Source organism: Manis pentadactyla, chromosome X (assembly GCF_030020395.1).
Source record: "Manis pentadactyla isolate mManPen7 chromosome X, mManPen7.hap1, whole genome shotgun sequence".
Taxonomy (NCBI): domain Eukaryota; kingdom Metazoa; phylum Chordata; class Mammalia; order Pholidota; family Manidae; genus Manis; species Manis pentadactyla.
The window spans coordinates 73,120,867-73,132,805 of NC_080038.1; the positions used below are offsets into that span (position 1 = coordinate 73,120,867).

General features: G+C 36.6%; 1 protein-coding gene across 1 annotated transcript; it reads right to left on the reverse strand.

The window, feature by feature from the left end:
- Positions 1-415: 415 nt before the first annotated feature.
- On the reverse strand, positions 416-11,671 carry HMGN5 (high mobility group nucleosome binding domain 5). The gene is made up of 5 exons (XM_036929968.2): positions 11,646-11,671; positions 11,073-11,102; positions 10,756-10,809; positions 8,855-8,992; positions 416-1,218 (listed from the first exon to the last, which is right to left on the reverse strand). Exons 1-5 carry the CDS (start codon positions 11,655-11,657, stop codon positions 589-591), a joined length of 864 nt encoding a protein of 287 aa, XP_036785863.2. The 5' UTR covers positions 11,658-11,671; the 3' UTR covers positions 416-588.
- Positions 11,672-11,939: the final 268 nt, after the last annotated feature.

The following is an 11,939-nucleotide window of genomic DNA, read 5'->3' on the forward strand; positions in this document are numbered from 1 at the left end:
ATATTCAGCTTTGGAGATAATTTTTATTAAGATAAATCCAGTAAAAATTTTGTAGATACACATATAATCAGAACTGCCCTTCTGAAATAAACATCTTTATTTCTTTTAAAAACAGGACCACGTTTTTATTTATTCCCAAAGTTGTATTTGGGAAAGAAAATTCTAACTCTTAGTATTACATGAAAATAGTTCACTTTCTTTATAAAAGCAGCCTAGAGAACCACAAGAACTTTGAAAGAAACTCTTTCTTTGGGGATCTCACCACTTTGTGGAATTATCACATATGGAAGTAAAATAAAAATTCAAAGATTTAATACATAACTTACAGAGAAAGGAATTCACTGACAAAGTTGAAAGAATATGTTTTTCTATATATTCCACTATTATAACTAAAAATTATAGATAAACACTTCATGTTAGGAATGTTGTGGCTAATAATTAGTATGAAGATGTTCTGAAATTAAGTCGATACTAAAGAAAAGCTGTTTATAAAATACTTGATAAAAATATTCATCTCTATTAACATTACAGCATGGAGGTACATATTACCAAATTAAGAAACTATATAGGGCAGCTTTAAATAATACTCTAAGATTCTTTTTTTCCATCTTCCTTTTTGACCTCTTCTTTTTTGACTACTTCTTTTCCAACTTCAGCCTTGTTTTCATCTTCCTTTCCATCTCTTCCATTTTTCCCATCTCCTTTCCCATTTTGTTCTTTTCTATCTTCTTCTGCTTTTTCTTCATCTTTGTCTTCTTTTCCATCTTCCTCATTTCCACCTTTGTCCTCTTTTCCATCTTCATCCTCTTTCCCATCTTCATTCTCTTTTCTATTTTCTCCTTGTTTTTCATCTTCTCCTTTATTTTTTCCATCTTCAGATTCTTTGCCATCTTTTCCTTTCCCCTTGCCATACTCACCCTGTTTTTCACCTCCTTTCTCTTGTTTATCTTCTTCCTCTTTGCTATCTTCTCCTTCCTCTTTTTCATCTTCACCCTGTTTTACATCTCCTTTCTCTTTTTTGTCTTCTTCTTCTTTTCCATTTTCATCTTTGTCCTCTTTTCCATCTTCTTTCTCTTCTTGATCTTCTCCATCTCCTTTCTGATCTTTTTCATCTTTTCCTTCTGCTGAAACTGCTTCTTTCTTTTCTCCTCCCTCTTCTTCAACAGCTTCAACTTTTTCTTCTTTTCCTTTCTCAAGTTCTTTTTCAGGAGCTGGTGCCTATGTGTATAAAGACAAAAAAGAAGATCATTTTTTTAAATTTAGTTCCTGTAAATATTCAGACAGGATTATATCTATTTTATGGAAAGAATAATAATTCATTTACAAGAAAACAGCTTTCCTGTGGGAAAGGCCTAAATACCACATCCAAGGAAAACATTCTAAGAAATAGAGTTAATTAAAATATCTCCATACAATCATGCACACATTCAGGAAAACTTGTTCATATAAATAATTTTCATTAAAAATATGAGGAAATAGAGTAAATACATAAAAATAGCATATATTCTATATCAGAAATCTCAATGAGTACCATGCATATAAATATATCCTTTGAAGAAATAATATTTTGTTTCTTTAATGGTGAGATTTTTCATTATGAAAAGTTACTTTAAAAGTATTTTACCAGATATCATAGGATCACTTATACACGATTTTCCCTATATGTACAGGTTTGGTTTCTAGATTTGCCACTATATCTCATTTTTAGTGTTTTACTACAATACGTAAAAATGTGGTATGTTGGGAAGATGGTGGCATGAGTAGTTCAGAGAAAATCTCCTCCCCAAAACATATATTTATGAAAATACAAGAAATTCAACTATTCCTAAAAGAGACACCAGTGGATGCAGTACAACAGCCAGGATAAATCTACATCTGCAAGAACTCAGCATCACACGAAGGGGGTAAGATACAAGCCGTGGCCAGGCAGGATCCGAATGCTCCCCCACCCCAAAACCTGGCAGGAAGAAAGGAGTCGGAACGGGGAGGGAGTGAAAGCCCAGGACTGCTAAACAACCAGCTCTAGAAATCTGCACCTGGAAAGCAGACACAAGGTGCATGGGGTGCTGGATATTAGAAAAATGGAAAAGCAAAACCTGGGGGCAGGTCCCCAAAACCGGTGCCCCTGAGACAAAAGAAAAGCGAGTGTTTTCTGCAAGTCTTAAAGAGACAGGGACCCCATAGCTGGACGACATTGTCCTGGCAACTGGGAATACTGGGAAAACTTAGGCGCCCTAAACGGAGGCAGGGAAGCTCTGAAGCCCCTCACAGCAATAAGCAGCCTGCCAGTCATTCCTCCAACTGGCGCAGACCTCGAGACACGGGCCCAGTAGCAGGAGAGTGGCAGCGTGTGCCGGGGACAGCAGCGCCGGAACAAACTGAAGCAGATCTCTGCACCGCAGGAGAGGCTTGTGCTAGCCCACAGCGGCATGACCGAACAGACTGGGTGCGGCTCAGGCGCACCGGCAGCAGTGAAGCCAGAGCCCGGTAGAAGCATACACGGAAGAGACTCATGCGCACCTGCAGCGGAGCCAGAGGGAGCAGGCATGCTCACAGCAGCCGACCGGAATCCTAGCCCAGCGCACAGCCGCCCGGGCCAGACCTAAAGACTGCTGCTGCTACACAGCTGCCCGGCAGGGTCGTTGATAGCATGGAGGAGCTCACCTGGTGTGGCTGACACTCCCCGCAGGGCTCCAAGCTGCTCTGACGGACACCCCGCCCACAGCAGCTTAGGGGATTAACCCGGTGGCTGCTCCAGGAGTGCAGGTAACCGTCACAGACAGCAGAGAAGGGCAAGGCATACAGCAAGCAGGAAAGGACTTTCTTCTCCCAGCTGACACACCAGCACACTGCCTACAGCCACTGCTATCACCATGAAAAGGCAAAAATATCTGGTTCAGTCCAACATAGTTACACCTGAGAAAGGATCTAAGTAGGCATACCTAACCAGTCTCCCTGAAAAAGAATTCAAAATAAAAATTATAAACATGCTGACAGAGCTGCAGAGAAATATGCAAGAGCTAAGGGATGAAGTCCGGAGGGAGATCACAGACATCTGGAGGGAGATTACAGAAGTGAAACAAACTCTGGAAGGATTTATGAGCAGAATAGAGAGGATGCAAGAGGCCATTGATGGAATAGAAACCAGAGAACAGGAACACATAGAAGCTGATGCAGAGAGAGATAAAACGATCTCCAGGAATGAAACAATATTAAGAGAACTGTGTGACCATCCAAAAGGAACAATATCTGCATTATCGGGGTACCAGAGGAAGAAGAGAGAGAAAAAGGGATAGAAAGTGTCTTTGAAGAAATAATTGCTGAGAACTTCCCCAAACTGGGGGAGGAAATAGTTGCTCAGACTACGGAGGCACACAGAACTCCCGAGAGACAGGATCCAAAGAGGACAACACCAAGACACATAATAATTAAAATGGCAAAGATCAACAACAGGGACAGAGTTTTAAAGGCAGTCAGAGAGAGTAAAAAAGTCACCTACAAAGGAAAACCCATCAGGCTATCATCGGACTTCTCAACAGAAACCTTACAGGCCAGAAGAGAATGGCATAATACATTTAATGCAATGAAACAGAAGGATCTTGAACCAAGGATACTGTATCCAGCACGATTATCATTTAAATATGAATGAGGGATTAAACAATTCCCAGACAAGCAAAAGTTGAGGGAATTTGCCTCCCACAAACCACCTCTACAGGGTATCTTAGAGGGACTGCTCTAGATGGGAGCACTCCTAAAAAGAGTACAGAACAAAACACCCAACGTATGAAGAATGGAGAGGAGGAAAAAGAAGGGAAAGAAATAATCATCAGACTGTATTTATAACAGCTCAATAAGCGAGTGAGGTCAGACAGTAAGGTAGTAAACAAGCTAACTTTGAACCTTTGGTAAACACAAATCTAAGGCCTGCAATGGCAATAAGTACATATCTTTCAATAATCACCCTAAATGTAAATGGACTGAAAGCACCAATCAAAAGACACAGAGTAATAGAATGGATAAAAAAGCAAGACCCATCTATATGTTGCTTAAAAGAGACTCACCTCAAACCCAAAGACATACACAGATTAAAAATCAAAGGATGGAGAAATATATTTCACGCAAACAACAGAGAGAAAAAAACAGGTGTCGCAATACTAGTATCAGACAAAATAGACCTCAAAATAAAGAAAGTAACAAGAGATAAAGAAGGACATTATATAATGATAAACGGCTCAGTACAACAAGAGGATATAACCATTATAAACATATATGCACCCAATACAGGAGCACCAATATATGTGAAACAAATACTAACAGAACTAAAGGAGGAAATAGAATGCAATGCATTCATTTTGGGAGAATTTAACACACCATTCACTACAAAGGACAGATCCACCAGAGAGAAAATAAGTAAAGACACAGACGCACTGAACAACATGTTAGAACAGATGGATCTAATAGACATCTATAGAACTCTACATCCAAAAGCAACAGGATACACATTCTTCTCAAGTGCACCTGAAACATTCTCCAGAATAGACCACATACTAGGCCACAAAAAGAGCCTCAGTAAATTCCAAAAGATTGAAATCCTACCAGCCAACTTTTCAGACCACAAAGGTATAAAACTAGAAATAAATTGTACAAAGAAAGCAAAAAGGCTCACAAACACATGGAGGCTTAACAACATGCTCCTAAATAATCAATGGATCAATGACCAAATTAAAATGGAGATCTATCAACATATGGAAACAAATGACAACAATAACACTAAGCCCCACATTCTGTGGGACGCAGAAAGAGCAGTCTTAAGAGGAAAGTATATAGCAATCCAGGCATATTTAAAGAAGGAAGAACAATCCCAAATGAATAGTCTAATGTCACAATTATCGAAATTGGAAAAAGAAGAACAAATGAGGCCCAAGGTCAGCAGACGGAGGGACATAATAAATATCAGAGAAGAAATACATAAAATTGAGAAGAATGAAAAAATAGAAGAAATCAATGAAACCAAGAGCTGGTTCTACAAAAAAATAAACAAAATAGATAAGCCTCTAGCCAGACTTATTAAGAGAAAAAGAGAGTCAACACACATCAACAGAATCAGAAACGAGAAAGGAAAAATCACGACGGACCCCACAGAAATACAAATAATTATTAGAGAATACTATGAAAACCTATATGCTAACAAGCTGGAAAACCTAGGAGAAATGGACAACTTCCTAGAAAAATACAACCTTCCAAGACTGACCCAGAAAGAAACAGAAAATCTAAACAGACCAATTACCAACAAATAAATTGAATCAGTAATCAAAAAGCTACCCAAGAACAAAACCCCCGGGCCAGATGGATTTACCTCGGAATTTTATCAGACATACAGAGAAGACATAACACCCATTCTCCTTAAAGTTTTCCAAAAAATAGAAGAGGAGGGAATACTCCCAAACTCATTCTATGAAGCCAACATCAACCTAATACCAAAACCAGGCAAAGACCCCACCAAAAAAGAAAACTACAGGCCAATATGCCTGATGAACATAGATGCAAAAATACTCAACAAAATATTAGCAAACCAATTTCAAAAATACATCAAGAGGATCATACACCACGACCAAGTGGAATTCATCACAGGGATGCAAGGATGGTACAACATTCAAAAATCCATCAACATCATTCACCACATCAACAAAAAGAAGGACAAAAACCACATGAACATCTCCATAGATGCAGAAAAAGCATTCGACAAAATTCAACATTCATTCATTCTAAAAACTCACAACAAAGTGAGCATAAAGGGCAAGTACCTCAACATAATAAAGGCCATATACGATAAACCCACAGCCAACATCATACTGAACAGCGAGAGGCTGAAACCTTTTCCTCTGAGATCGGGAACAAGACAGGGATGCCCACTCTCCCCACTGTTATTCAACGTGGTACTGGAGGTCCTAGCCACAGCAATCAGACAAAACAAAGAAATACAAGGAATCAGATTGGTAAAGAAGAGGTCAAACTGTCACTATTTGCAGATGACATGATATTGTACATGAAATTCCCTAAAGACTCCACTGCAAAACTACTAGAACTAATACTGGAATTCAGCAAAGTTGCAGGATACAAAATCAACACACAGAATTCTGTAGCTTTCCTATACACTAACAATGAACTAATAGAAAGAGAAATCAGGAAAACAATACCATTCACAATAGCATCAAAAATAATAAAATACCTAGGAATAAACCTAACCAAGGAAGTGAAAGACCTATACCCTGAAAACTACAAGACATTCTTAAGAGAAATTAAAGAGGTTACTAACAAATGGAAACTCATCCCACGCTCCTGGCTAGGAAGAATTAATATCGTCAAAATGGCCATCCTGCCCCAAGCAATATACAGATTCGATGCAATCCCTATCAAATTACCAACAGCATTCTTCAATGAACTGGAACAAATATTTCATAAACTCATATGGAACCGTCAAAGATCCTGAATAGCTAAAGCAATCCTGAGAAGGAAGAATAAAGTGGGGGGGGATCTCACTCCCCAACTTCAAGCTCTACTACAAAGCCACAGTAATCAAGATAATTTGGTACTGCCACAAGAACAGAGCCACAGACCAGTGGAACAGAATAGAGACTCCAGACATTAACCCAAACATATATGGCCAATTAATATAGGATAAAGAACCCATGGACATACAATGGGGAAATGACAGTCTCTTCAACAGATGTTGCTGGCAAAACTGGACAACTACATGTAAGAGAATGAAACTGGATCACTGTCTAGCCCCATACACAAAAGTAAACTCCAAATGGATCAAAGACCTGAATGTAAGTCATGAAACCATAAAACTCTTAGAAAAAAACGTAGGCAAAAATATCATGGACATAAACATGAGTGACTTCTTCATGAACATATCTCCCCGGGCAAGGGAAACAAAGGCAAAAATGAACAAGTGGGACTATATCAAGCTAAAAAGCTTCTGTACAGCAAAGGACACCATCAATAGAACAAAAAGGTATCCTACAGTATAGGAGAACATATTCCTAAATGACAGATCTAATAAAGGATTGACATCCAAAATATATAAAGAGCTCACATGCCTCAACAAACAAAAAGCAAATAATCCAATTAAAAAATGGGCAGAGGAGCTGAATAGACAGTTCTCTAAAGAAGAAATCCAGATGGCCAACAGGCACATGAAAAGATGCTCCACATCGCTAATCATCAGAGAAATGCAAATTAAAACCACAATGAGATATCACCTCACACCAGTAAGGATCACCATCATCGAAATGACAAACAACAACAAATGTTGGCAAGGTTGTGGAGAAAGGGGAACCCTCCTACACTGCTGGTGGGAATGTAAACTTGTTCAACCATTGTGGAAAGCAATATGGAGGTTCCTCAGAATGCTCAAAATAGAAATACCATTTGACCCAGGAATTCCACTTCTAGGAATTTACCCTAAGAATGCAGCACTCCAGTTTGGAAAAGACAGATGCACCCCTTTGTTTATCGCTGCACTGTTTACAATAGCCAAGATATGGAAGCAATCTAAATGTCCATCAGTATATGAATGGATAAAGAAGAGATGGTACATATACACAATGGAATATTACTCAGCCATAAGAAAAAAAGAGATCTTACCATTCGCAACAACATGGATGGAGCTAGAGGGTATTATGCTCCATGAAATAAGCCAGGTGGAGAAAGACAAGCACCAAATGATTTCACTCATATGTGGAGTATAAGAACAAAGGAAAACTGAAGGAACAAAACAGCAGCAGAATCACAGAACCCAAGAATGGACTAACAGTTACCACAGGGAAAGGGATTGGGGAGGATGGGTGGGAAGGGAGGGATAAGGGCAGGGAAAAAGAAAGAGGGCGTTACGATTAGCATGTATAGTGCGTGGGGGTCACAGGGAGGGCTGCGCAACACAGAGAAGACTAGTGATTTTACAGCATCTTACTACGCAGATGGACAGTGACTGTGAAGACGTATGTGGGGGGGACTTGGTGAAGGGTGGAACCTAGTAAACATAATGTTCTCTCTGTAATTGTAGATTAATGATACCAAAAAAATGTGGTATGCATTAAATATGTAAAACAAGATCATAGACATTTACATAGTTATTTTCCAATCTGCAGTCCATGTGCTGACAAAATGAATAGATATGGGTCTGTATTTAATAAGAGAGTCATTATATTACTATTAAGTCATGATCACTGGCTTATTCTATTAATAGCAATGCTAACCCAGTGCTCCCACTATCCATACCTGTAAATTCTCATATTTTAAATTAATTTTCTATCCTTTGCCCTTAAATACTATTTGCCCTTAAATACTATTATACTATATGCTGTAAAAGTGAACATTTGTGTCCCCCAAACTTTTTATGATGAAACCTAATCCCCAATATGATGTCATTTGGAGGTGAGGTATGTGGTAGGTGATTAGGTCATGAGGGTAGAGCCTTCGTGAATGGGATTAGTGTTCTCATAAACAAGGTCCCAGAGAGTTTTCCTGTCCTTTCCATCATGTCAGGACACAATGATAAGATTGCTGCCTATAAATCAAGAAAGAGGGCCAAACCAGACACCAAAAATGCTAGCACCTTGATCTTGTATATCCCAGCCTACAAAATTGTGAGAAATAAAGTTGTGTTGTTGATTAGCAGTCTAGTCTGTGGCATTTTTTAAAAGCAGCCCAAACAAACTAAGACACTATAAACCACTAATCATTTAAATGTTTCTCAATTTTTAAATTACAAGGCAAGAAATAAGATTTCTTTCAGTTGCACTCATTGTTAAACTTTCAAGTGTACAAATTTGTTAATATCGTAAGATACCTCTCTAATTTTGGCTTCTCCATTTTCAGCATTTTTATTGTTGTATTCTTCTGTAACAACTTCTTGCTTGGTTTCAGCTATTGTTTTGGCACTTGTATCTGTGTTTTTTTCCATTGTATCATTTTTTATCTTCATTTTCTATTCAGCAACACAGAATTAAAAAATAAATATATAATTTAACTGGTGCATTGATTAAATGGCCCAAGTTATTTCACCAACTGTTGTAATAATTTATGGGAAACCCTTAAGATACCAATATAAATTTAATATCAATAAAATTATCACTTGGCACTTTCAGTTTCATTGTAAACCTGAAGTGCCATTAAAAATGAATAATATTCCTCTGATATAAATCAAACAAATTTTCTTTTAAATGAGAAGTAACAAGTTAGAATGCTGACCAGTGGCTGCTCAGGGCTAATTGCCAGCACCAGTTAGGCTTTGATAAATTAATTCTGACTAGAGTTTTACTAGAAGGGGACAATTTATCTCTGTTATGTCTAATAATTAGCAATAAGGTTTTGTTGCCTGCAAATCCTCCAATGGTAATAATTAAGAGAAATACTATATTAGTGAGAGTATCAATTCAGATAGATTTGAAAGAGGTCACCTGGAAACATAGGAGATTCAGTCTTTGTATCTATAAGTTTTGGAATGACTTGAATCATGACTGCTTTACCAAGAAAGCTTTTTGCCCAAGTATGTATGTAGTAGAAAGAGTATGGGTTAAGGGGCCAGAAAATCTGTGTTTGAATTCTGGATCTGCTATTTAATTGATGTGATCATGAGCAAAAGTATAAATCACTTTGAGCGTGTTTTTTCCTACTTAAAACAGAGCAATACCACCTAACTCATAGAGATGTTATAAGGAGCAAATGATACAATGTATGTGAACTTGCTTTAGAAAATAAAATGCAATATAGAAACTGAAACACAAGGAAGGTATTTTAAAGTTCATGGTTATATAGCATTTGTTTTATTCTAGCACTATCTTCTGTTGTTAATGGAAATAAAGTGTTTGTTATTTTAAAAAACTATAAATTGAATACCTAATTTTATAGAATAGTGATCTTGAAATACAAAATGGAGAAAAAATTAAAAGAAACTTTATTTTCTGTTGTTATTATTATTTCTAAAACTTCACATGCTCTAATTTTAGCAATACCTTTTAATCATGGATTCCAAAGTATTTTACAAATGTGACCATAATTTGTAGCTTCTTCAACTACAAAATGATGGGATTAGATGACCTTTAAAGTTCCTCCTAGCTTTAACCTTTCATAATTTTAAGAATCCAACCCATCATTAAAACATCAATCATACCTCAATAAAGCAGTTCAAAATAAATAAAATTGTGTTATTTTCACACACATTTACACATGTATAAATAAACATAAATATAGGGAGAAAAAGTGAACTTAATACTGAAATTATTTCTATTTCTAATGCCTTTAACCACAACATCAGAACATACAATTCTATATGAAATAGTATCCATTTAAAAATAATGTATGTGAAAGCACTTTTCAAACTGCAAAGTATTTTCAAATGTTAGTTACTACTCTTCTTACAAAACATTACTTTGGTTTCTACAGTTTACACCTTTTGTTTTCCCAGGAATATCACTATTGTGATTGTATGATGTCAAAGGCATATACATTTTATGGGTCCATCCAACTAAAATTTTGTTTTGTCTCATCCTAATGAAAATGCCAAAACACAGTGGACAATCACAGAATATGAACAAATAATATTCCCTACTGAAAGGGTTTACATATACCATACAGTAAAATGTAATATACTATTAAATGAGCCGAAAATTTGAGGAAAGTGGACATTTCCCAAAAGCTTGTTTCTGAAGAAAATCAATTTTTTCTCAATATTGCATGTTGAATATTTACCCTTGGAGTTGATGATCTTTTGGGCTTCAACTCTGGTATAACAGGCACAGGCATCTGCATCAAAAAACGCAAGTTAATGGTATGGGGAGAAAAGTAAGAAATCATAATTGAAGAAAGATAGCTAACAATGAAATTCAATCTCTTAATTAAAATAAATGAGTATAGTTCAAACTAAAAAAAAAATTTCCTTGGTGTGAAAGTTTTTTCTTAAAACATGAAAAACAAATCTTGTATTAAATAACTACTATTGTCCGTGATTCCCTGAATTTTAAAATTACGTTTTACACTACACAGGCAACTTTTTAAAGACTACTTACAGAAGACAGTCTGGCTGATCTTCTCTTTGGCTATAAATAAAAAAAAATCAGTTAAGAGAATTATGGATACCCAAAACTAGAATTATTTATATTGTGAAAATATTTAGTGTAACACTACATAAATATTATCATTAAATAAGTGTGAACTCGATTAGAAGACATTGTAGTAGAAATATGTATTGATTTTTTCCTCCTCTGGACCCTTCACACAGCTAAGGAAAAAAATCCCAGATTAAACTTCAATTGCTAGGCTAAATGAACTCAATGGCTTGTAACAAGGAGCATACTTAGAAATGAAAATATAGCTCTTTCTTGAATACCAACAAAACAATTATTTTGCTTAAAATGAAGCTCTCTCCAGGTATTAACAAGCACAATAGGGTCCTAAATTCCAAGAAATTTGGAGTTTTCAATGACTACTATATTTCTGAGAGAGCTCAACTGGCATACCATATTGATACTCATATAGTACAAATGTAATAACCAGCATATATTTTTTAGCTGCTTATGTGTCTCAAATTCATAAAACGAGTGGATTTTTTTCGGACAGATTCTAAAACTAAAGAAACTCACCTCCTGCCTCATTTCACCTTGACCTGCAGCCTACACAGAGGAGAAAACCACACAGAAAAATAAGGTCATCGATATAAACACACAGATGAGAAAATATTGCCCACGGATTACAGCTGCAATATAAACCGTTCATGACTTTTTCCAGTTTTTCCGCTCAAATAGCCATATGTTATTTCCTAGTACCATGCTACATACTGATGTTTCCAAACGTGCAAAAGTGCAGCAAGATGCAAATGCATTCTTGAGACAAGTTTGACTAATAGTCAATTTCATCCTTTTGTGTAAATTGCATCT